General features: G+C 38.2%; 1 protein-coding gene across 1 annotated transcript; it reads right to left on the bottom strand.

Annotated features, from left to right (window-relative positions):
- Positions 1–9874: 9874 nt before the first annotated feature.
- Positions 9875–24594, bottom strand: stk17al (serine/threonine kinase 17a like). The gene is made up of 8 exons (XM_026208064.1): positions 24480–24594; positions 24117–24264; positions 18818–19030; positions 14339–14483; positions 13475–13601; positions 13103–13151; positions 12109–12288; positions 9875–11216 (listed from the first exon to the last, which is right to left on the bottom strand). The coding sequence occupies exons 2-8, from the start codon at positions 24212–24214 to the stop codon at positions 10949–10951; spliced, it is 1080 nt and encodes a 359-aa protein (XP_026063849.1). The 5' UTR covers positions 24215–24264; positions 24480–24594; the 3' UTR covers positions 9875–10948.
- Between the last annotated feature and the right edge of the window lie 2135 nt (positions 24595–26729).

The following is a 26729-nucleotide window of genomic DNA, read 5'->3' as shown; positions in this document are numbered from 1 at the left end:
GTGAAGGGTGTTTCCGAAAACAGTGGAAAGGGAGTGCAGTCAATCATATCTGTTTGCTCTCATACGTTCGTTCCGCTTTTATTTCTTTATTTAGCATATTTCTTATTATGTCGATAAATAATAGCTATTATTCTGATAGCATCTGTTGATTTTAAATTAAATATACTGTCCCATAGTGCTAAGGTAAGACCTTAACAAAGTGACTGATTAAAAGGTATTTTTGTCCCACTATTTTCAGTGTCCCTCGCACTGTGGTTTGCTTTTCATTTGAAGGTGGTTTCTCTGGTATAAGACCACTTCCTGTAGTCTCATTGTCATTGTTGTCATCATCATATTGTGTGCTTTAAATTCTCTGTGACCAGTCCCTAAACTATTTTAGTTAACGCTTTTATTATTATTACTACTATTTCTGAGCCTTACATTACTAGCACCATCTTCTACCTCATGAAGCCTGCTGCCTTTTCACCCTTTTTAATTTAAGAGTGACCAATATATACATTTTTCAACAGCAGACCGTCTCAAACAGTGATCTTGACAGCTCAAATGCTGTAGAATCTGTCCCCGCCTCTTTAATGAGGGAAGAACTACACCCAGGAGGATGAGGGAACTAGGACTAGTGTGAACATTTAGTCACAAAGTTGACGGGACTATTCCAAAGTGCTGTGAGGAAACAGATCCCAAATCAAAGAGCTCGGATCATTCAACCCAGTAAATGGCCTGTGACAAATATGGCCTGTGGAGGCTGACTAATTAAGGACGGTTATTGATTTTAAAGAAGGTTAGCTCAGGTAATGTCAGTGGTAAAAAGTGGCCCAATTTACTTGAATTCACCCTAAGTGAAAAACTATTATGTTAAACGACAGAAAATAAGCCTTGTTTTTCCTGGCCATATCATTAAAGGAGTAATGACCTCAATAATATAAAACAAACAGGCAAATCAATCAGTCAAAACCTATTATTCCTACCTACTACACAACAGTAGGGTCGACTATTTTATGATGCTCTAATGCTGTTTTGTGACATTTTCCAAGCTTAAGAGTTCCAGCCCTCATTTCTGCTTAGAAAAGAGCAATCAGTACATTCTTCAAAATGTTGTTTTGTGGCTTTTTTCCCCCATAAAGTGTTAGTGCAGATACAGTATATATGGTTACAGCTGATCTCATAGTAGTCATATCCTCCTCCACATGTAACTTGAGGCCTCAAGTGTGTTTGTTATTAGAGGGCAGGCTATGAATAGTGACATCTGTTGGTTGACAAAAATTACTCTCAGTCTCAAATCAGAAAAAAAGAAAAAAGAATAGCATTCACCCATATGGAAGACTGATGAATGGTTTCTATTAAGAGCATTGAGGGCTTATATGGAAGAGCTATATGGAAATTTGTGTTCTATGAAGCAAGTGTCAGTAGATAGGTGGCATGTGTGGATATTATTAGGTCATGCGTTGGTGTATATGAACATGATAGTGTGCTTCTGGCATAGTCTATTTGTTATTATGTAGGCTTACATGTATTTCACTGCTCCACAACCCCAACAAAGTATATAGGGACATTTGATACTCTTAGGTATACACTTACATCCATTAGGTAACATCAACGGGTAGCAACCTATTTATGTTCTAGTGCGCATGCCCATGTGCCTCCAGCAGGTGACGCGCTCCCTCTAGAGGCCACTGATGGCGTCTCCAGCACCCCCTCAAACCACCAGGGGGCACTACAGAACTACACATTAGCACATGTAAACAGCTTGTAAAAAAAAAAAAAAAAGTGCTGTTGTACTAACAGCACTTAAAAGGAGGACACACTTGAGTTCTGGTTCGATGTTATGAAATATCTCATTGGCCTAGGACGAGATAATAATTTAACTGTGATGCCTGAACCAAGTATTTTTTTCTTAGATAGAGCCAGGAATATTAAACTCATCAGATATTTCCCAAGATAAAAAGGCATTAATGTGAAATTCCTGAATCATTAAAATAGACATATATGAAGTGCAAAGAAAATGCTAGGCCTACTCCAGTGAAATGAACCGTGCAAAAATCACCGGAGTCTGCATTAACCAGGTTTCCTGTCTGGGAGTTTTTTCACAAGGTATATTTTATTTAACTGACACTGAGATTATTTTGTCTTTGAATTATAGTGAGATTTAATTTCCTTAACTGCCAGAAGCTCTACTCTCTGGCCAACTTTTTAGCCTGTTTTATATTTTCTAATAAATGTATTGTGATTATGAAGGGTTTTATTGCTTTTTCACAGCTATAAATTCCTTTTCATGAACAAAATGGGAGCATGCCATTGATTTATTTTATAAATAAACAATAATATAAACAAAAAAGGCTGAAGAAGGTTAAAACAGCTCAAGAGATCTCCGAGGAACTCATGTGAGCGACTGCTACCGTGTTTATTTGTACAGTATGAAGGGCCCAGGAAGCATAATAACACAGAGAAGTAGACCCAACAAGGGCTGAAAAATACCTTTCCACTATTTTTCAGGGCTGAACTCTAATATTTTTAGTTGCATGGCATGCAAGAGAGGAGGTGTCAATGTGCTGTCCCACAAGAGACTACACTGATTTCTTATTGCAGAAGCCTCTGGTTTCATGACACTACCTCAGGCTTTTTGATCTAATTTGATGGCTCCCATGTGACAGAAGCATGAGATACAGCCGGTTTGTTGCTGAAAAGCTGTCTATCAGTCTCCCAGAATCTCAGTTTCTGTCTCGTACTGTATATTCTGACTTTATCTCACAATTCTGTCTCTTTTGTATCATTGGTGGATAATTTGTACAATCATTTGTAATATGAATGTATACATTTTTTGTATGCTTTCATACAATATATGCAAAAGCTCAATCTCAGGGACAGGTCAAAGAAAAATGTAGAAAATCAGAATGAAAGCATGTCCCTGATCTTCCCCTAAACAGAACAGTTACTGATTCATGAGACGAACTTATGAAAACATATGAATTCATATGAATTATCTTCAAAATGTATGGTTATGTTTAGGGGTGGACCATCATGCTTACTTATTTCTAAAAGTCGTATGTTCAGACTTTTTCGGATTACTGAAAAAGGGGATTCAGAGGAAGGTAACCTTTTACATTTTTGCTTTTAAGGAATGTTTTGTGTTACATAACCATTGTAAAGTTTTACTGATAGGCTTATCAGTAAAACTTTACAATGATTATGTAACACAAAACATATAATAGGTTGTTTATTGACAGGTTCAGCAGTGACAGTATACCCCACTATTAAAAAGGCTATTACATTCATTACATTCAGTACATTACGTTCGTCAACTGAATCATGCTGTTCTTCTACATCTTTATGATTGACAGGCCAAGAGAGAGAGAGAGAGAGAGAGAGAGAGAGCATTAGAAACTGCTTCCTTCTCACATTCCTTGCTCGAAGGCTTAGAATTCCATTGATCTGTTTTTCAAACTTGGTTGTGATGTAGTACCCACTGGAGACGAGTTTAGTCTGAGCGCTGTATCCTCCTTCACCTTAGGTCGCTCATATTTCAACACAACCTCCACTAGAATATGTCCTAATTTCATTTAAAGGATTGAACAACTGAAGAAGACGAGATAATAGTGTTATTTATGGACACACACATACACACTCGCAGGAATTTTCTGGTGATTGTCATGTGTTTTCTGTGGGCTGGTACTCAGACGATCACCCTGCTAATAAAACATTATTGGATCCTACATGCTCACTTTCTAGAGCTATAAATAAAGAAAAGCATGAGAAAAGGTTTGCTTTTCTTCATTCACGTGTCCAGCTGCGACCTGTTTAGTCTCTAGTATATGCAAATATTGATGTTATTTAATCCCTTGCATTCTTCTGGGGGAAGAATTGTGTAATGTATTTCAGCCTTTAGGTGTGGACATCACAGTGTGTATGGCCTACTGTATACTTCTTTACTTCCTGAAGCACAGGAAAGACTTATAATAATTTTGGGCAAACTACATTGCAAAATAATTTTGTAATCAACCTTTTGGCATTGTTTTCCAGGAAAATAATCAAAGAAAAACCTTTTTCTTTTTAAAGTGTAAAAAGAATCATTTGTTATCAAGTAGCCAATGTACAGTTGAACAATACAGCGTTTTATGATCAAAACTCAAGTTTCTCTACAGCAGTTCAGAGCTGAATCCCAAGAAGCGTTGTGAGTCACATAATCAAATAAAAATCAGTGGAGAAACATAAACCTATTGATTTAAAGATGTTTATCATATACACAGCTGTAGAAACAATATGCAAAATATGTATATATATGAAGAGTTCAGATGCAAAAACCTCTAAATGCCATCTGAAATTTTCATCTAAAATTAGGATTTTTATCAAGCTCCTATGCTTAGGTTGAGTCCTTTTACTTCAATGGCAATGTGCAGGTCCTTTTCCAGGCTATTAAAGTGAAATAACTGAACATAAATATAGGAGCCTGAAAAAATTCCTAATTTTAGATGCAAATTTCAGATGGCATTTAGAGGTTTTTGCATCTGAACTCTTCATATATATATATATATATATATATATATATATATATATATATATATATATATATATATATGCAAATATGTCAGTATTTTGAGTTGCTAGATGTTTTTTTATGCTGTAGAGTATTAAATTTATTATATTTGAAGTGTTTTGATACAATACAGGTCATTTTATAAAGCAAGTTAGTTCATTCCAAAATAAACAGGTGATCATTCTCTTGTAGGCCTCAAGTAAAAGCGTGAGAACCTTGAGTGGGGCGTCTCCTCCTGACATGATTGACATCTGAGTGGGTGTGGTCATGATTCATGTCACCTTGAGTAAATGCTCCTCAAGGTAATACTGGAATGGGGGGGGGGTCTAAAGTAATCAATTGGGATACACCTTTTCCTATCAGCCTTGTGAGTGACCCTGCCTCGGTGATAACATTGTTTCTCACACACATTATCATGACATAATAATAAAAAGTCCATTGTTCTCATAAAAGGAATGTGTCCGTTTATTTTGAATGCTGTAAAATTCAGATGATTACAGCAAGATGTAGCCTATTCCATGGAATATAAAAAAACGGGCAGAAACACTCAAATACTCCTATTCTTTATAAACACAGACAAACAAGCACACACATTAATAATCCATGATGGAATTAATTGCATAATCTTAAGGAAGCTCGGAGTACAGGCGAGGCACAAAGCCCAGTGGCTTCAAATGACTTCTCGCTGGCACTCCCGCAGAAATGTAATTCAGGGAAAATGAACTCAGATCCATTATAAAGAACTGATAAAGCAGCTGCTAAAGAGAGATCATACCTTTATAAGTCTTCGTGCTGCACGCAAGCACATGGCACGATCCCGTATATAAGAGATAAGATCTAACGGAACATAAACACACACACACACAGATTCTCTCAGGCATGATCCTGGAATGATGATCTAGATTTCGATGTCACATCTGCTCACCCTTGCAAAGGCAGAAAAGCAAATATTATTTTTTTATGATAAAGAAAATGGCAAGGAAAAGGCAGGCAGAAAAGTCCTCAGTTCAAACGTGTTTTGATCTTTTGTGAGATATTTTTGTTTCAACTCGAAGAACATAGAATAAATAGCTGAGTGTGACCAAAAATAGCTGTGTTTTGTGGGAGAATGTGGTTGGTCCGCAGGGGACTAAACACAATTAACATGACCTAAACTTGGTAATAAACAGAAAGTTTCAGGGATTTTAAAAATAATAAAACAACAAAGAAAGATTATGATTTAAAATGAATAAAAACTTAGTTAATTCTGAGCTATATCTCCGTTAAAAAGGAAAAAGATTTTGAGACTTTGGAATGTCTCAGAACAGAAGGTCATATGTTCTTTTCATCGAGGAACATGATGTTCTCTGAATCCTCTCAAAACATGCTGGAGAACATGATCGGCAGTTTCGACACAAACATGCAGCTCGAAAAAATGTTCATGTTATTATTATTCTTTTTTTAAACTTCACATTTTGCTGATAATAGAAGATGAATATTTTATAAACTCTGAAATAAATACATAAAAACTATGCTTTGTTAATGTTCTTTTTCAGAAAAAAATACATATGAGTCATGAATCTATTTTTATAGCTCTTACAAAATAAGTAAACACTCTTCTTTCCACTTTGAAGAGTTATTAATCTGTCTTCAGTGTTTCATTTTAAACAGATCTGGAAAGGAGCGTTTATGTGGGCAACTGTACAGCAAAATACTAGAGTATTAGTCAATACAGCAGAAACAAGCCAGAACAGCTTTTCTTACATAATACTTTTATTTCACATTTAATGACTGATGTAAAAAAAATGATATATGACTATTTGAAATGCCCAATTTGTCATGACATCATAATGCAACCCTGATTAAAAAAATTATAATAATTTTAAGTTCCAACTCAAATTTCTTCAAATGACTCTAACCTTGATCCTTCAAAGGTATTTATAGTTGTTCTGCATTTATATTTTAACAATATAGCAGTATATTATGTCCTTGCCATTATGCAAATAAAAATTATAATATATATATATATATATATATATATAAATATACAGTGGATAAAATAGGTATTGAACACATCATTCCAGTTTATCAGTTTATTGCACATAACTTAATTTCTGAAATTATTTGTATATTATATATATATATATATATATATATATATATATATATATATATATATATATATATATATATATATATATATATATATATATATATATTGTGATGGAGGAAGGGAAAATATGGTCAATGCAACTACAAATCTGAACTGGTCTAAACAGGCCAAAAATCATTATTGGTGAGCCCTGAATAAAGTTGTTTTCTGCATCCAATGCATTAAATCCACCATAAACAGAGCATGAAATATGTGGATAGTTTTGGAGGCAAGAGTATTCAAAATCACTTTTTTGAAAGGAGATATGAGCATAGCGCAAAGAGCATATGCAGACATCTGTTTTAGGAATAGTGATCCGAAAGGGAGGTTGTGTCAAACAGGATGAACTTAAGGCGGTACTAGAGTAAACAAACTCATATTCCATCACTGACCTCAAGATATATGATATATTACCCTGTGAAAAGTAATTTGAAACATTCATTGCCTCATGCATGACAAACTCACTTTGAACACACTTCCATGAAGCAGAGATGGCTCCCACCTTTCATCTTTCAGTACTCATTAATGTGATCATCTCCATGACCACTTCTCGCTCTCGCCCTTGTTCTTTTTCCTCTGTGTGTCTCACCTTAATGAGCTATAATCGGGTCAGAGGCGTAAAGGAATGTCCTGGTTATGCAAGAGTTTCGGATCTGCCTCCAGGGAAAGTCACAAAGGTTCAAAATGAGACGCTGAGAAAAATAGATTGTCGCTCAGAAAGAAAGTGAGAGAATGCATCAATAAAGTAGATATATACAGCTAACCAACGATGGCAGCCAATCAGAATCCACCCAAATCTCGCTACAGACTTTATGTGAGTGGAGAGATGATCAGCTAATAAAGTCGCAAAAAAGACCGGGTTAATTTGTTTCTCAAAGTTGCTAAATGATGTTGTGATGTCACTAGACATGACACATTTTAGGGAATCAAATCAGGCTACTTTTTGCTTTCTTCTAGATTACTTTTGACCTCAAATTTATAATTTATCACATTGATTAATCATCTACTGAGAAAAATCAATTCAGTTCAATCCAGTGATGGGAGAGTTTATATTATTGTGTAAATCATTCTCTCTCTCTCTCTCTCTCTCTTTTAATGTTTGACAGTTGACACCTTTCCAGCAATCAAATAAAATAAGTAAAAATCTAAAGCAATAATCTTGGTTTTTGTTTGAGAACATCATCTACCAAACAGACAGATTATTTAGTCCGTGTTTCTGAACTTAGTTGTGCTTCTTCAGTTTCTTAATGCCCTTCTGGCCTCCACAGGTTATGTAACTCCAAAGGTGAGCGGCTCAAACCACTGATCTGATGGATATTGTGAGATTCCTCTTTGTTCCCATGTGTTTTGAATTCCTGATCACTTTCCGGAATTTTCCTTGTTACTGCGGTCCTCTGCTGTGAGGAATTGGAGGACGAGATTAGAGACGACATTTCAGAATGAGTTTCAGTTGCACCAGAATGTATGAGAGTATGAGAGAGGGCAGGGAAACGGAGGAAAGGTTCAGAGATTAAACAAACACAGAGCCACCAATCAGTGCAGTGTGGCTCGTTTCAGCAGTATCAAAGACACCTAGTAAGGACTTTTAGATATGCACTGAAAAAAACACACACACGAGATTCATTTGCAGAAAATGTTTTTTGATCTCATGATAAAAAGCAGCACTTTTCAGCATATCAACTCTTCTATGTATATGTATTTCATGTACGATCAACGTTATATTGGTGACCATTGTATTAGAAGTGGGCAGAAGTAATGCAGCTTTATTAGATGGAGATAGAAAGAATGGAAAGAGAAAAGAAAGAGAATCTGCTTGTCTGAAAAACAGCATTGCGTTCCTCTAATTCTCTTGAGAAATGGGAACTCCAGAGACCAGGGTGTGTGTGTGTGTGTGTGTGCAGGAAGAACTCTAACATGCAGAGGAAAAGCACATTAAAACAAGAATTATTGGCAGACATCAATGTTGTTTAACCTGCGTGTGTGTGTGGAGGAATGTGGGAACATGTTCTTTTCTTAAACGCATGGCATTTCCTGTTAGTGTGTTTGAATATTCAGAGTAAGGCGCACATTATTGTGATGAAAAATTGCTATCTAAAACAACTTTCTTTTATTAGCAGAGGAGAGTCTGGTGAGATGTGCGCCCGGCTGCTTTTGACTGAGATGCACATAAGAGTGAATCCATTTTCTATGTCAGGCAGAACGAGTTTTCTCTTGGAAGATACTGTAAATGTAAAAGATAGATCTTTACACAAATTGAATATTTTGCTGATATATTTGGATTGTCCTACAGTTGGTTAAGGCATGCCAGTAAGAGTTCATGACTCCACTAACAGTGATGGTACGCTTGGCGTTCAAATGTAGAAAATATACTCTTCTGAGAGACCACTGGCAAAGAGAATCACACCTTTCAAAGAAATGATGGATTTTTTTCCACAGTCATTTCAAGCGGTTACCTCAGCCTCACAAGTTTAGGAAAACTGCAAGGAGCCGCAATATTTCATATTTCCCTGTAGTCTTGATGGTTGCAATGTGGAAACTTGATGCATTAGTCTAATAAAGGATCTTTTTGCACAATTTCTTTTGTATTATCAAGATTTCATCATGATATTGATCATCAATATTGTAAAGTTTTCATCATTACAGTATTATTTTTTGTTAATGCATGTGTATCACTATATATATTTTTTATACACACACACACACACATCTATATGATTTTAGAAATTAATACTTATTCAGCAAGGGCATTAAACTGAATAAACATAAAAAAAATGTAAATGCTGAACAATGATTTTAACATGGATATGAAATGTTTCTTTAGCAGCAAAACATCACATTAGAATGATTTCTGTGGGATCATGTGACATTGAAAAGACTGGAGTAATGATGCTGAACATTCAGCTTTAAATTAAATTCAATTTTCAATATAGGTTGAAATAGAAGTTACTTCACAACACCACAATTTTTGATCAACTAAATGCAGCCTTTCAAAAGGTATTAAAAGAAATCTTACTGAGCCCAAAATTTTTTATGTTGATATTAGAACCTATTAGGAAGTAAACAAAGAATATTCTTCATAAATTTAATACAAAAAGATCATTTATTTTCTTCAATATCTTGCCAGGCATGCCAATAATACATAAGTAGTCCAGCTGGACGCAAGTGCAAACTTTATAAGCACAACCGGTTAAAAATAATCTAAATTAATATTACAATTTTTTTTTCATATTAAATCATAAAATACCACAACTGTAGAAAAATACTTTTAACATTCTTTTTTTAAAATAAAAAATATACAATTATCAAAGCCTTTTGTTTTGTTGTGCTCCGCTCTTCTGAAAATGCAAACATCTCCCACAACTGTCTGAAACACTCCAATCCCAGAAGCCTCGGAGCGGCCCTCAGTCATAAGACTTGGAAAAGTTACCTCTCGATACCCATGATGCCTCACCAGACACAAATAACATACAGAGTATATGACAGAAAGGCAAGAATACACCTCCAGAACAACAATGGTACAAGACATTTGTGCAATTACAGCAAACTGATGAATAAGAACAGAAAAAAAAAACAAGTGGTACAGAAATGGTGTGAGAAACCAAACATACAGTGACTTTGCATGACCGCACTATGTTGAACTACTTAAGTGTGCTTGTTGGGAGATTGGAGTATACATTTATTCCCACCAAAAGTGCTAGAACAAAAGTAGTCTCTGTGAATCAGTTCATTAAAATGCAGGTGCCACCGCTCAAGAAACAGAATGATGATAAATCCACTTTTCTGAACAAAGAATCAGCATCAGATCTTCAATATTTTACATAATATGGTGGTCCAAAGAAGAGCAATGATGAATAAAACATAAGTCAATTTATATGAGCTTTCCATGTCCTTCCTACAGTGCAGCATGCACTTCCTGGGGAGACTCGGACTTGAGCTTTGGACACAATGACAGCAGAGAAGGTTCAATCCACTCTAAAAGTAGAAACCATCCATTGCGGTGCATTGAGGAGTTAAGAACCTTGACCAAGAGCTTAAGAATGCTTTATTAAGGGGCTTAAAAATCTCATTCAGATCCGTTGTAGACACGCACGCACACCTCTGTGGTCAGAAGAGAGGTCAACTCGCATTCACAGACCCACACAAGACAACACGCGCACAAACAAACGGTGCTGCAAACACCTGAGTAGACCGCCGCTGTCCAGTCCAAACTATGCCACAAGAGTCTGACAGGTTGAGTCTTTCAGTCTTTAACACAGAGGCCCTCGGTTTGGCCAATAAAGTCTGTTGCCTCAACACATGAGCTCTTGTTGTATTTCGGGACGAGGTGGGAACGGTTCTGTGAAACTGAAAGTGTCCCGTCCTGTCTTCAGCTCCCCCTGGCCTGGGCAGGTGGGATATAAAGGGAGGACGACAAGTTCTGGGGAAGGGACGGGACTTTCAGGCTCGGATTCTGATTGGCTGTTTTCCTGCTCATCTAGAGGAGCTTCCACAGCGTGGTGAAGAGAGTCGAGGCTTAACCAGGGATGATTTAAACACTGCTCCACTGTTGCTCGTTTTCTAGAGAGAGGGGGAAAAGGACCGGTCAACATTTTGTGATTTTTTTTTTTTTTTTTGTCAGATGTGCAATATTATGCAGCGTCTTTTATATCAGATTGTACAACATGCATGTCAGGACTGGTCACAACAGTCACATTCTCAAATTGGCACATGAAATGACACTACTGCAAAATTATAGGTTATTTTATTTATTTATAATAAAAATGGGAAAAGTAAGAAAAATACGTTGTTTGGGTAAATGAATAAAATTAAAAAAACACTTAATTTGGGATAAGATTTTGCTCATTCAGTGGTCAAAGGCCGCGAATTTGGTGGCCCATGATGAAAGTGAGAGAAAACTGTTAAGAGTGTGCTTTTTTCCCCTCATCAGCATTTGGTTTTTCCACAAGCCTGCAAAAATGAAAGACTCTCACACTCTCTCGATTAGGTTCCCAGATTTCTCCTTTTCTCCAATTACTCACACTCAAAGGAATTTTTCCACATTGCTTTAAGCTATCATTTTTTCCTCTCCTGCTTTGTCAGCGGCGATGATCTACAAGCATTAAGTTTTATGGAGTGCAGATTATGGTTCTGGATCAGAGACCATGCTACTATCAGTTCTCATATAGCAGTGATGGCGGAAGGGCTGGAGTCTGGACTGCTATTTGTCAGACCAGCAGACCTAAAAAAGGCTTTTGCCATTCATCAGTTAAAGTTAAAAAGCCCAGGGGTGTGGGAAAAGTAGTAAGACTGCAAGGATCATTTCACGGTATATTCAAGACCCAGGGTCCATTACATTTTAATGAGAGATTGAAGGGTGAGATTTCATGTCTGGAGCAGAGCCCACTGAAGCTTGCAAAAACAAAACTACTTCACTTCCACATTTACGAATAAAACAGTCAACTATTTCTACCTAGGGTTTTTGATGAGCAGTGACTGGATGAAATCCACAGCGAGGTCAGAGATGCCCTGAAAGACGTCCTGAGAGTAGTCCACGTTGACCTGGGACACATTCAGAAAGGTCTCCTGCTTTTCTTCTCCCAGAAAAGGCGACTCGCCTGTGAGCATCACGTAAATCAGTACCCCAATGCTCCTGTAGGGGGAAAACAGCAACACAGATCAGTACGGCAAAATAATCAATAAGCCTACTCTGCTAAAATGAAAAAAAAAAATGGCTGGTTTTAGTTGGTCTCAAGCTTGGTCCAGTTTTGAATTTTGGGCATTTCTTAGCTGGTTGGGTTTAGAAATCAGACCAGAAAACCAGCTTGGGCTTCAAGCGTGGGTTTTTATTTTTTTAGGCTTAGAAAAGTAAAAAAGACACTTAACAAGTCATATAGGTTTTAAAGTTTAATTCTGAAAGTGGACATGAAATGGAAATAAAACCTATATTCTAAACACATGCTATAGATCTAGTAGTGAACAATTTATTGTGCATATACATTTTATTTTTTAGCTTATTATTAGTTTATTATTTCAACGTATAATTATCATTTCACATCTTCGTCAAAAGTAAACCCTACGGCATGAACAAAAGTAACAGTGATTGTTTTAGAGCAAGAAAATGGTATGATGTTTAATGAATGATGGAGAAAAAAGGGACAATGACCTTTTATATAGATTAAAATGCATGGGAACGTTCTCTAGGGAATGTTCTAGAATATCAGAGGGTTGTAAACTGATTGCACATGCTGACGTTTAACACGCAGATAAACACGGACACGTTTATTGCACTACTAGATTACAGAAGTGGACACTGCACAACTTTTATCTGCTTTTATAGGCCCATTTATGCAGACATCACCACAGGGATACATGACCTTTTTATAAACCTTCAATATGTGTGTCAAATACCACAAACTCTCTCACATACACATCTGGACTCTGGACACTCAAAGAGTTCAACTTACCACATGTCAGTAGCTGTGCTGATGGGCTCATAGTCCAGGACCTCAGGAGCTGAAGGAAAGAGAAACAAACGTCTCGTTACCTTTCACAACACATCTACACGCACACAGTCTATTTTCAGTATCTGAAGTGTTCAAAATAAATCAAATGATACAAAAATACTAAATCTAGGCACACATGTACTGTAGAGTAGGGCTAGAAACTGATTTTCTAAGACTGAGGGAGTCACAACCAAGTCAACAGTCTCGAAGTTTCACTAGTCCTACACAAGCTTTCGGTTCACCCCTACTCATCACTATACATATCCGTTTTTGCAGCAGTAATGCTGTGCACAGGAGGATTTGAGGTTTGCAAATGAAGGAGGTCCAACTCACCCACATACTCAGGAGTGCCCAGGATCTCCCGTACCTCTGACACATTGTCCACCCGCCGAGACAAGCCGAAGTCGACGATACGGATGTCACCCAGCGGCTGAGCACTCGTCAACAGGATGTTCTGAGGCTGGAGAAGACATTACGAGTGTAAGAGAGAGGAAACAATGAAACGCAGGAGAGCAGAACCTGTTTCACCAATTAAAAAAAACAACAACTAATATTTCATGCATTCACTTTCCAACTGAATTCAATAGTTGCGTGTGAAAAGTACCCTTCTTTAAATGCCCCATTAAACAATTATCAAACAGTTTCCACCTCTAGCGTGCACACAATGGGTTCACTAAAATCAAATGCTTTCACACGCCCGACTGGGCATGTTTGATGAAATTAGTGACATCACTAGATTGAAGCACTTGATGTTATTACAACAGTGCGTTTAAACAGGTCTGGTTAACTGTCTTAACACCACTATCGAAAGTCATGTAGTCCCATTAGTTCGCAAACGTTATCCAACTGTTTTGCTGACCTCCGCCTCAAGGTGTTATGCAATAAATGTTTTTAAACCAAAAATACATCAATCAATCAATCCTGGGTGTGCTATAGCCTCTAGTACAGAACAGAGGGGAAACCATTTGTAGTTCCTTTCTTTGTTACGCCCACATACACAGACATAATACAGCGATTTAATCAATTACTTTGGACATTAATGCATTTGAATTCACACACACCCAATCTTAGGATTGGGGGGTAGCAGAGCTGTTTTAGCCCTCAAACTTTCATCGAAACGGTTTTGATTCAATCCCACACATCGAAGAATGGCCAAAAAGATGTTCGAGACACTCCAGGCCAATCCAGTACACTCACCTTAAGGTCCAAATGAACTACGTTGTTTTGATGGAGACAGGCCACGCCCATCAGAATCTGCCTGGCCAATCGAATGACGTCTTTCTCTGTGAAGGCCTCGTCATTATCGGCAACACACTGGTTGAAAATTTCACCCCCGGCAGCACTAAAAAAAAAAAAAACAGAAAGAGATTGAGGATTACAGTTTAGATCTCAAATTAAATTCTCACGTGTGTTACATAGTTTCAAGTTTTCTTACTGCACCAAAAATGATAAGAGACACTCAAAAGGACACAATCAAACCATCAACCATCCTAGAATAATAGTTTCAGAGATGAGGGTGTGTTTCATTGTCCATCTGATATAATGAGCTCAGTAAAACAATAACTTTCCTGAGAAATCAACAGTACACAGGTACACCACGCACATGTGGAGTGCTCTGAACTCCAGGTGCTTGCACTCGTTTCACTACATTATAATTGGGCCTCTCAAGACAAGGCAGCTAATTATAAAATTAGAAGAGACTTCTGGGTACTGACAGAGGGGGAACTTCATCCTTGCATAACCGTAGCGAGGGTTGCCATGACCATGAGGATTTGCAGGCGGATACTCCTTTGGGCGATGAAAGACTGGGAAAATCAGGGCCATGTGTAGTGGATTTTGGGCAGTGTAGAGTCTGTATGTATTTGTGTGGGCTGTGCGTTATATAACAGCTGAATCCAGCTGTATAAATAGGGGATTCTGGGTATCGCTTATCAGATGAGCAACTAGAGGCTTATAAAGTAAGGACACTGGGATATTGAGAACCTTTCGTCCCCTTTTAATCAAACACATCACAACAACTCAAAACCTTCACCCTAATGGAATAAAGCCTCCACTCTCAATTCCCAGTCTTCTAAAGTAACAGCAGCAAAACAAACCCCAAAGAGGTCTGTTAATGCTCACACATGTGCAGGGTCAAATCCTCTCAGCCTTTCATGTACAGAAAAACATGTTTTGGTTTCGTTGTTCGTGTGAGAGAGAATTCGAAGCATCTATAAAGTGGTTCTATGGACTGACTCGGATTTATGACTGACTCAATAAGAGCCGCCGTTGCATTAAATAAATCAAACTTATAGGCCGGTGATGTTGACACCCCATTTTTCTTGATTTCACCAAATCAAAATGCCACTGCAACGTTAAACGATGAGCGATGAAACCAAAGCTGAACGTTTGTCAGAGGAACTGCAAGTTTACCCTGTGGTTTTGAAGCCATGAGAATTTGGAGCAAAGGCAAAGATTTGTCGCTCAAATAAACTCTTTTTCTGGATAAGAAAGCAAGGATAAAAATATGCTCATCCGTTACCCAAGACCTCCAAGAGTGCATTTCCTCTCTCACGAGAAGACCAGAGTGAGCACTCGGACTTAAAGAGTCTAGCAAAAGATGTGAAGAATTCTTTCCAAAGGCAATCTATCTGGAAATCAGCAACTCTGAGAAACACGCATGTCGTCGATAGCGATTCAATTCCACTAATTTAGGATGGCTTGTATACATCCCAACTGTGGACTCCATCAAAACTGCTTTCATACTAACCAAATGGTAGCATACTCAACTAAGGAATTTAGATCAACACCAAATGCTCAAGTGAGAGCTTTTGTAAAACGAAAACAAAAACAATCATTATTCGTACCAGATCCACCAAAAATTAAGGGATTTTAACATTGAGATTCCTTAAAATCCCTTTATTTATGGTGCATCTGGTTTTGGTACTAAGAATAATTCGGTTTTAGAAGATCACGAGATTCCTTCCTACAGTAAAAGAACAGCGTGTGTGTGTTCAAATTCACTTTCCAGGTGGCTCAAAAAGAAAGAGCTGTGAAAAAGTCCTTAAATGCAGATATCTTGTCTCTCTGTCTTATTTTGGGGTATCGATGGTGTGCCGAACCAGAGGCAGTTGGACACCGTACATCTGCATCAGTCAAAAGGACTTTAAGCCATTGAAAGGTTCATTTCAGAGACTTCTGAGGGCGTTTGATCAAGCAGATGAGGAAAACAGAGAATGGTGATGACGACTAAGACTTATGAAAGATGACTTGCATAATAGCTTTCCTAGAAAGATAAATGCCAAATTTTGAGAAAGGGAGGCCCCCTTTCATTTTGTTTAAGGAATGAAAAACAGATCACCAAAGATAATGTTACTAATTTTTTTCCCCCAAATAACATGCCTTCTCCAAGATAAATTCTGCTATGATGTTGTGGATGGTTGCCTTTTCCAGCCCAAAACAAGAGATCGCCCTAAAATATCTATTCTCGTCTCTAGATCCTTTAAAGTAAATGAAGACTGCTTAAATGAAAGAATAATAGTTTTAAGATGATGAACTCTCTCTTACCTACAGTTAGGCCTGTTACTTGGATCTGACCCCATTTTAAATTTAACAGACAGTCCAAAAAACATCCCAAAATCTCATTTTACACCAAACACATGCAGATGTGGCCTAGCAGTGGCTGGTGTGTTTATGCAATAGCCTGTGCTGGTGTTTCGCCGCAAATTTGTGTGGGGTGTCCGCATATGTATGGTAAATGTAATTATGACCTTTCCTATTCTCAGTCTCACAATAGCTAGGGTTTTAACTTTAAATGGCAGCAAATGCTGAGAATTCAGTTCGTTTCTGACAACAGAGGATGTGGCGATGCATTGCACATGCAAGCGCGAGCACATCTCAGCTCTGCTTTTAGAAGAAAAGCCACAGGAAATGGAAATTGAAGTGTCTGTCTCGGTCTGTCTCTTCAGTTTAACTGGTTTTTACTGCTAAACCTGCCCACATCAAGTTTAAGGATTTAACTAACAACAGAAAACCAGTAAAAAGAATTGGATGCATTGTTCCTTACCAAACCAGACAGACTGTCCGAACACGAAAGCAGACATGCAAAATAAAATAAGTGGGGCTCAACTTTTTAACCATTTTATACACACACACGATAATTTATTAATTTATAAATATAAATGTCATACTTAGCATACACATACATATACATACATATACATATATATACATATATATATATTTGCTATGGGCAAACAGAACAACCAGACCATGACTTTGACTGATGCGACTGAACTTGCACAACAATTGGCGAAAAACAAGAAGCAATCTTCCTTATAAGGTAAACTCACTCCACAGGTTGTCTACACACATACCCGATGTTCGTGCTTACAAGTGACAGATTGAAACACAGCTGTCTCTTCAGAGGAAGTGGCTTAGCCGTGTGCAGCAAGTGGGCTGACTATGTTTTTTTGTGGTAGGTTACCTTTCAGACCGAGAGATATGATCGACCAACTCTCAAAACCTCCGTCATTCAACCAGTGAGCATCCTGCCTCTCTGTACACATCAACACACAATATGCAAAAAAAAAAGAAAAGAAAAGAAACGGCTGTTGATTTATTCAGAGTTTGCAACAACACAGATAGTAGGGGGCAAACACAGAATTCCTTCAACAAATTAAGGGGAAAAGATAAAGGAGATTTGAATGATAGATACAGAGAGAGCTTATGAAAAGCATTTAAACTTAACGACCTGTCATTTCCTCCTCGTTAGTAAACGTTATCAGCTTCTGCTTTACTGGAACAACTAAAATAGTGTTTACACTTCAGCTGAACATGTACAGTAAACAATTTTCTCAAATGTGAGATGTCAAAGTGCTAAAAAAAAAGTCTGTATTTACAGTTGTTCCAAATACTGTACATCACGACTTTGTGATATTTTCAATTTACCATTTTTTATAAGATTACAAATTCTAAAGAATGTCCTGGCTGCTATTTTGCATTTAATTGCAATGCATGGAGACAGGAGCTTACGAGCTTTAAAAAGCATCAACACTTTTAGCACTCATTTAGTGTTACACAATGAAAGCCATATGGGTTTGGAACAATGTAAGGGTGAGCTATTTTTATTTGATGAGTAATGCCGTGAATGTAGGTTTTCATGAAAACGTACATGGCTTTACACCTATCGTTCAGGTCTGCTGTACATGGCAAAGGAAACAGCTTTGGTATGATTTTGGCCTAGCTGCAGTGTGGTCAGAAAAACTGCAGTCACTTTGCAGAGCTTTCTGAGAAGCGCTCGGACCTGACCTTTCATAAGGACCAAACACAAGATGACCACATTCTCACTTGGGAATTTATACAATTGTTTCTTTGATTTCTTTTTATAGTTGTTGTATTGGAACATTCAGCTCACTCGGTTAAAAGAAGAACGAGTTCAACTGTGGTCTGCGGTAACCTTCAGAAAGGTACAAACAACACGCTTTCAAACGACAGCGCTATGAAAAATTCCTGTTTTGATTTCCCCGCTGTGCCGTTTCTTTGTGCCTGTAATTCTAATCTTCAAAAGCCCTGGTGACTCGGAATAACAAAATTACGGTGCGCAATTTCCAAGTCATCATAAAACACTCTGCATTGCCATTAACTTTGCCGGTCAGGAGTAACTACAGAACTGTGTGAGTGCACAGAGTGTCTTACCACTCTAATACGAGGATGATCTCTGAGGTGGTCTCGTAGACCTCGTGCAGCGCCACCACATAGGGATTCGCCTCGGCTGACTCCAACACCGCGATCTCGTTCAGAATGTCGCTGCGGCAGTCCTGACCCTTCCGCCTTTTCCGCAGGAACTTCGCAGCGTGCTCCTTGCCAGTAGCCTTCTCCACACACTTCTTCACTACTGCAAACTTGCCCCTGCGTGCACACAAACATACACACAAGAGGGATTAAATAAACCGTTTAGGAAATGTTTGTGGAATGAAAATGAGGAACTCTCAATACAAGCACTTGAGTAATGATATTCACATTGAACAATTAAACATGAACTTTTATTACACAGCTGTCCAGAACAATCAGTTCCAATCAAGCATTTGCAGCATATATATAAAAAAAATAATAATACATTTTGTATTATATATATATATTCATATCATTTTCAAATATTTATACTTTTAAAATTTAACTTTTTTTTTTAAAGGACTTCATTCAGTAAACAGCAGAGGGCTGAGCATGCAATATCGGTTCATAAAGTTAGCATGGTGATAGTGGCTTGTTTTTCACACAGATAAGGCACTGTGTTTTTCCTTTCAAAATGCTGCATCTTTCACACAATCTCTCTCTCTCTCTTTCACACACACACACACACACACAGGAGCAAATCTTCAATTCACTTTTACAAGGAAGTTTATCAAATTAACCTTTTTTAATTTGAGTCACTGATTTCATTTTTTGTAGCTTAACGGCCATGATCTGACACCAAAAAAAAAAAAAAGAAAAGAATAAGAAAGTGAGAAATAATAGGTGACCAGCTGCTTTAATAAGTTTTTCTACATGCACAGTAAGAATTGACGTCAAAGTTGGTGTTGTCATCATTATTACATCAGCGGCCGATTGATGATGAACTGTGAACATCTTTGAATTCATTCTTAACCTGTCAATTTTGCACTTGTCATGATCATTCCCTCCCCTTTCTTCTTCGTTTGCAATGGGAGCATGACATCCAAATGATAAGAATGACAGTTGGAGCCGTCTGAGCTCTGAGGGCCCTTACACACACAGGCTCATTCACACCAATTTCCTGCCACCTCCCTCATCTGACCTCCCATCACCTCATCTATCAAAAGACACACAGGGCGCTGCACACACACAAAGAACAGGCCTGTCAGCGTGGACCTTCTCTTGTTTGACAGCAAGGAGGACAAATGGCTCTAAACCACACCTCCTCTTCAGGCCATCTCATAAAGATACAGAAGTTTGTGTGTGTGGTAGAGACCCCAAGCAGCAGACCACCCAACCCTCCTCTGTTGAGAGTCAATGGTGTCCACTCCTCCCACAGTCTAATTCAGCCAATGACCAAACATGACACTAACAAACAGAATACAGCCCCCCTGAATGACCTCTCCCTCTGTCCACTGCTTGTCTCTTCCCATCTACATCTCCATTAACACCCTACTTAAAAGTTTAACATGGACACGCAAAGAGACAGGATGTAGCTACAGTTGGGCATATCATTTTATGAGCTCACAAATTGAATCATTTTGAAAAAGACTACTTTAATATGTATATCTGCTAAAGGCGGTCTCATTTTTGGCCACAAAACATTCAACTTGAAAAATATGGGGGCTTTAAAAAGCTTTTGTTGTTGGTTCTTGTTGTTAACAATTCCCCGATTGCAAACCATTAAAAAAGTCCCTGAAAATGTCCAAGGGTGCAAGCCAAAAAGCATCCATTGACAGTGTCGGAGTGATTTTCCTGTTAAACGTGAGTGTGGTTGGCAGGACCGATGTGAAGCGAGCACGTTCCAGCGTCTGAGCTCAGAACAGAGTTCACACCGAGTACAAGAACTGCATGCGACGGTGCCAACTCTCAGAACAACCCAGTTGTTTAGTTGTTCAGCATGTGAGGAAATCATCCTGAACAAAAAAAATGTTTTGACTGCTTCAGTGCAGACATAAAGGTTTACAATTTCTGAATTGCAAAGCACCCATAAAAAGTGTTGGATTGAGAGTTGACAGAGTCAAAGGGCGCTGCATTAGATGCCATAATTCTGCCAACCTCACATTTCTCCGGCGCTCTTCTCAGAGGGGTGAAAAAAAGGGTCAAAACAATAACGCTCAGCACTTTAAAGATGAATGGGAAATCACTCAAATACCACAATACTCTGAAATGCCAATGAATACGGTCAGCCTCAATCTAAAACAATGACTGGGCAGGAAATGTATATTCATCTTTGGAGATGACCCAGATACTCTGGTGGTTAGACTTCCTGTGCAAAAATCACACCGTCTTCTTTCACAGTCTATCTGTCTCTCAGTTTCATTCTCATGGCCAGATGGCAGAAACATGTTCACTCTGAGAGTCAAAGAATGGATAAACATTGAAAAGACCAAAAGCATGCACGTGTGCACGAACACACAAACACAGGACAATTCAGACACAAAGATATACAATCTCAATCCGTTATTAAAGGGAAAACGTACAACCCCATTATTAAGCCAAGGACTGAATCACATGCACAGCTGGCCTGTCTGCTACCGGTATGGCAGAAGACTCAGTCAGCAACCTAGAATTCGGCAGTAAAACATTCCTCACCCAGACCACCTCGGATAGAGGATCACTCAATTCTCAGCTGAACTCATGAACTTTATTGGCTTCCTGAGGATAAAAAGTGCAGATTACCAAAACAGCTGCACAGCAAGAGAAGAAAGTGTTGAGTTTCATAAAAATAAATAAAGCCTAAAACCATGAATGAAGTCAAAGGAAAGCTTGTGAAAAGGTGTTGCTAGGACTGATGAGGTTTTACATGAAGCTATCTGTGGATATAGTTCCTCAAATAGATTTTGGTGCATGATCAGTGGTAGGATTTTGAAGGTTGGGGTTAAACTCATTTTTGGATACTCTAGAGGAGCTCTAAAGATGATATGCTTAAAAATACCCTCTAATCTCACCAAATTGGGACACAACTCGCAAGAACTCTAACGAACTAGGACATCCAATACACTATACGTCAGGTAACCCCCTATAGAGATATTCAAGGAGAACGGACATAAGTTTATTACAGCATTCCACACTTTGTTCCCTCACGGCGTCCATTTTTGGTTCTCAAAACATTAATGGGAACAAGTAGTATTGTTATAAATCCAAAGAATTCAGAAATAAGGGGGAGAAAATGGCTGGAAATGGAAACCGAAGTAAACGCGACTGAAAACTAAACTGATCTTCCATCAGCTAAACAAACAAGTTGTCTGGGAACAAACTTTGGATTTGATCTCGCTGAATAATAAGGAAATTGCTGTTGGAGCTTTGTGTCAAAAGAATGGAGTGCTGACAACAGGCCCAGATGGTTTGGCCATTCAGTAAGACGAGTGTGTTCAGCCACACACACACACAAGAAACATACATTTTACCATCCAAGTTGGTTAAAATTTAGAAAAAAATCTAGGTCAACGAGTATGTTATGTTCATGTGGAGGGCTGAAGAATGATGACCCGTCACTAAAGAAAGATTTGGGATGCAAGACAAGCTGGCCCACTCAGCTCACTGTGAACTTCTCTGCTGCAAGTCTACTTTCACATTAAGATGATGTATGTAGACAAATGGTAAAGGAAAAGAGGAAAAGGGATGAAATCAGATTAGGTTACGCTGAAGGAATGCAGGATTATTTGTGCGACTGTCTCCCTCTGCCTACCTAATCTCCACATCAATATCCACCAACATCTGCATTCCTCATTCGATTCACCACTACGGTGAGCAAATCAGATAGGCTGCATTAAAAAAATAACGGCTTGCCTTGTGACTCGTGCATGTGGTCTTTCTGTGTGCTTTAATTACAGGAAAAACTTGTGAGGATTCTAAGGCATGAGTAAATAAATAGTGCCATCTCGCATAGTGTGTGGCAAAACGTGACGCTTCAGCTAAATCCAGTCCAAATCGAGACATTTTACAACCCAATCCACAAATTACCCATCAAATTGGGTTAAATGTAGTGGAAAAGGCAAAGAGATGTAAAATCCAGAAACTTGGAAAACAAAATTCACCAAAAGGCAGCTGAAACAGACCATGCAGTTGTCAACAAGCACCGCATGAATGTTTAAATGAACACATCTGCCCAAGAGAAAACAAGTTACAGTGGTCAAACGATACCATCTTGTCTATAATTAGTCAGTGGAGAATTAGAGAACAATGTCACGCCAAGCAGTGCTATATCCATCACACACTGGTCCCGTGCAGCTCTGAATTAACATGTTTTACATTCTTTGTTTGCTTGAGAACACACACTGAGAGGATCCGAGTCTGGTTAAGTCAGGCACAAGGGGCCCCTTGAAAATGCCAATAAGAATGCACAGTGATTCACCTGTGTTTGATTCATCCCGGTGAACCACATCGTTTGAATCAATTCACTAAAACAATTCGCTATGATTTGTTCAATAGGCAACAAGCCAATTTTACTGTAATGATCGATGAATCTTTTACTCAACTGATTCGTTCATGAACAAAACAAGTCTGACTAACCTTGATTTAAATACATGGCTCTAGTTTGACTAAAAATGAATCTATAAGTCTATAATTAAGCATTTCCCTCACAAATAACAAAGAATTGTCAGTTTTTCAACTGCAGTGCATGGCATCAAGCCATACTGTAAAACAACAATAATCTAAATAACCTCTTTATGTCAATTTAATTGTATTTATTGAGAAATAACTCAAAACACTGACTGACTTTTGGTCGTTTAGAGCACCAACCAATGAAGTACTTCCTCTCAGCAGTCACTGGTACCCATTGTTTCTCACTATAGTCAATCTTGAAAGAAGGAAAAGCCAATAAAGCTGTTATGCGCTACACAAAACTTCAGTGGACGAAAATATGAGTCAATGCATGGAAGGTAAGGACAACGATTCGTTGAAGTAACACATTGGTTTAAAAATAAATTTTACCAGTTCATCTGATTGCAGTCCCTGTTGATCAACTCTGCAAGGGAACAAGCGAACCAGAGAACGTGCCATTTACCATAATTTTATAAATTCGTGTAGCTCGCTTGCAATATTGGCAAGCTGCAATAAGGGCTCAAATCTATCTTGCTGATCCTCAGATTACACGTGCTGGAGCCAAACAAATCTCTTTTGGCTTCCAGCTGGCAGTGATTCACTCCTCAATTAAATCTCACGCTGGTTCTCAACTTTGTGAAACTTCCTGCAGGCATATGACTACATTTATTGTACACATTTTAATCTTTTAAACGCGCTAATTCGTCTATAGAGTAGATCATTTATAGTGGTTTACCTGCCAAGCTCTTTGCCGACCAGGTCGTAGCTGTTCTTGAAGGGGTCGGTCCTTATGCGCGTGCGAATCTTTGTGACCATTCCGTTCCTGTTCATCATTGTGTCGTTACAGTCCTGCTGCAGGATAATGCCTGGAGTTCTCCGGAGCACTGAGTAGAAATAATAAACGTTTAATCCATCAGGTCACTATCATAGAGCGCTATTCAAGCAAAATATGTAAAAAAAAAAATTGATGATGCTCAGTTAAATTAACTGTTGCACGGGCAAAATTCCAAAAACAAAATATTTGCAGCCTTAAGTTTATCACAGCGTTTAAAGCGGTGCAAAGGTTCTGAAACTATTTAATGGTTTCCAAGAAACTCACAGAACTTGTTGAGGACAACGACTGATCACCGATATGCTCACGTCCAAGCAGCGTCAACTCAGTTTGAGAATGCGGACAAACATTCCCAAGCACAAGGTTTCTTACAAACCCCGCCCCTAAGGATGCGGCCAATGGGAGAGTAGATATCTCGAAGGAGGCGGGGTTATGGAAATGTAATTCATAGACAAATTTTGTATTCGCACCTCCTCTGTAGGAATTTTGTTATGTAAAATGATCAGATTAAATGATTTTCAAAACTTTGTACAACATTCAAAGCAGATATCTGGAACATAAACATACATAACAAAACTGGTTCTTTGTTTTCTTCTTTTTTTAAAACAAAAAAACATATCCAAAATATGATTACAATTAAACATTTCAGCAAGAAAGAATATATATATATATATATATATATATATATATATATATATATATATATATATATATATATATATATATATATATATATATATATATATATATATATACACACACACACACATTTACATTTTAAGGATTCAAAACATATTTTGAGATAAACATTTATTTCAACCATGCTATTTACATCATACTTTGGACAAAGATTTTAATTTTATTTTATCGATTACTTTTTGTCATATGGAACTATTATGACTAAAATCTTCCCTCCTGTCTCACACTTTGAAAAACACTCTTTCTTCAAGTGTGTTGATTCCTTTGTTGTCACGGGCAACAAAACAGACAGTGCCCTACCTTGACTTGCCTCATACTTTACAAAATCACATCACTCTCTCTCTTTCTCTCTCTCTCACACACTCACATGCACACCCAGTCCCTTTGATATGAAGCATCAACATCAATTAAATCTCTTGGGTCTTATAGTGCAGCACCAGGCAAGTCACCTAGAAACAGAAGGGGCGATATATGAAACCAAAAACAAAGATTACTGGCAGTGAGAGTGATCTGTAGGGTGTGTTCTGTAGACAGCAGGAATGACAGGACTCCTGACACTCAGAAGGTAATTTGTTTTTGCAGATACCAATACGGTGTGTGTACCATTTACTTTCATAAACACTTTTGGTATCCAGGTGATTCAGCGCTGACTGTGATGATCAAACAGGCCTTTACAAAGGGTGACAGGCGATAGATAGATAGATAGATAGATAGATAGATAGATAGATAGATAGATAGATAGATAGATAGATAGATAGATAGATAGATTGGGGAATACACAATTTCATTTCTGCTTTCTGTGCATGTGCTGCAGTCCAGATCATGTTTCTTCAAACCAGAAATGTGTGATGAGTTTAAACCCAAAGAGCCAAGTGGCCATGTGACAGAGTGAGTGAGAGAGCGAGAGAGAGAATGAAATGGGAAGAAGATTGAGTTTAATGAGAAAGGGCATTCCTGCATTGGTTTGTCTGCCTCTCTGGGAATAGCTTATGTAAGGATGTTTTGCTTGACCTAAAGGGGTAACATCAAGTCTCTCCCAAATCTTTCTTTGTTTTGAAATGTCTAAACATCCTTAAAACAAGAAAAACCTACTTGAGAAGTAAAGTTGTGTAATGTCATTTTCAGGGAATACACAAGCTGAATGGAGTTTATTTTTCTTACCCAATTCAGAAATGGTTTGGCTGTAGAGTAAAGGCGGGGGTCTTGTGCAGGCCTCCTTGGTTAATCTGACTGCTTTAATAGTTAAAATGTTTGCTGGCAGATGTCTGATGGAATCTCAGCTGTTTTGTTTTGCTCTACAGGACCAGTGTACCTTGATTGAGCATTTGCTCTCTCTCTCTCTCTCTCTCTCTCTCTCTCTCTCTCTCTCTCTCTCTCTCTCTCTCTCTCTCTCTCTCTCTCTCTCTCTCTCTCTTTCTCTCTTGACTGGCTGCTTTGGCAAAACAGGGAGCTGCGGGCTGCATTTCTGGCTTTGCTGTCCATTCATGTGAGCGTGTGCTCTTTAGTTTAAAAGGTCACAAGAGGAGATGCAACTGTGATGTCTGAGCTAAACAAAGACCTATTGTCATGCATGTGTTGTCATGCGTCTGTTTGTGGGGATGCCAGGCTGTGTGTTGCTACATGACATGGAGGCCTGACGTAGTGTAGCATTGAGGAAGGAGCGCAGCAGGCCTATCTTTTTTAATTAATCCATTGGTTGAAACACACGAAACAAAGGAAGAGAAAACAGAAGAGAATTGAGGTTTAATCAGCATTGCTCGGTCACGAGATCAAGCATGTGTTAGGGGAAAAATCCTTTGGCTTTAATGTGATCATGTT

The sequence above is a fragment of the Carassius auratus genome, chromosome 28 (genome assembly GCF_003368295.1).
Source record: "Carassius auratus strain Wakin chromosome 28, ASM336829v1, whole genome shotgun sequence".
Classification (NCBI taxonomy): domain Eukaryota; kingdom Metazoa; phylum Chordata; class Actinopteri; order Cypriniformes; family Cyprinidae; genus Carassius; species Carassius auratus.
This window is presented reverse-complemented; position numbering and strand designations above follow the sequence as displayed.

Excerpts from the sequence above, each read along its gene's own strand:
- stk17al (XM_026208064.1), bottom strand. The coding sequence starts at position 24,214 with ATGATGAACAGGAACGGAATGGTCACAAAGATTCGCACGCGCATAAGG. Across the intron at positions 14,484-18,817 it reads ATCATCCTCGTATTAGAGTG|TGCTGCCGGGGGTGAAATTT; the intron begins GTAAGACACTCT and ends TTTTTTTTTTAG. Across the intron at positions 12,289-13,102 it reads AGCACAGCTACTGACATGTG|GAGCATTGGGGTACTGATTT; the intron begins GTAAGTTGAACT and ends TTCCCCCTACAG.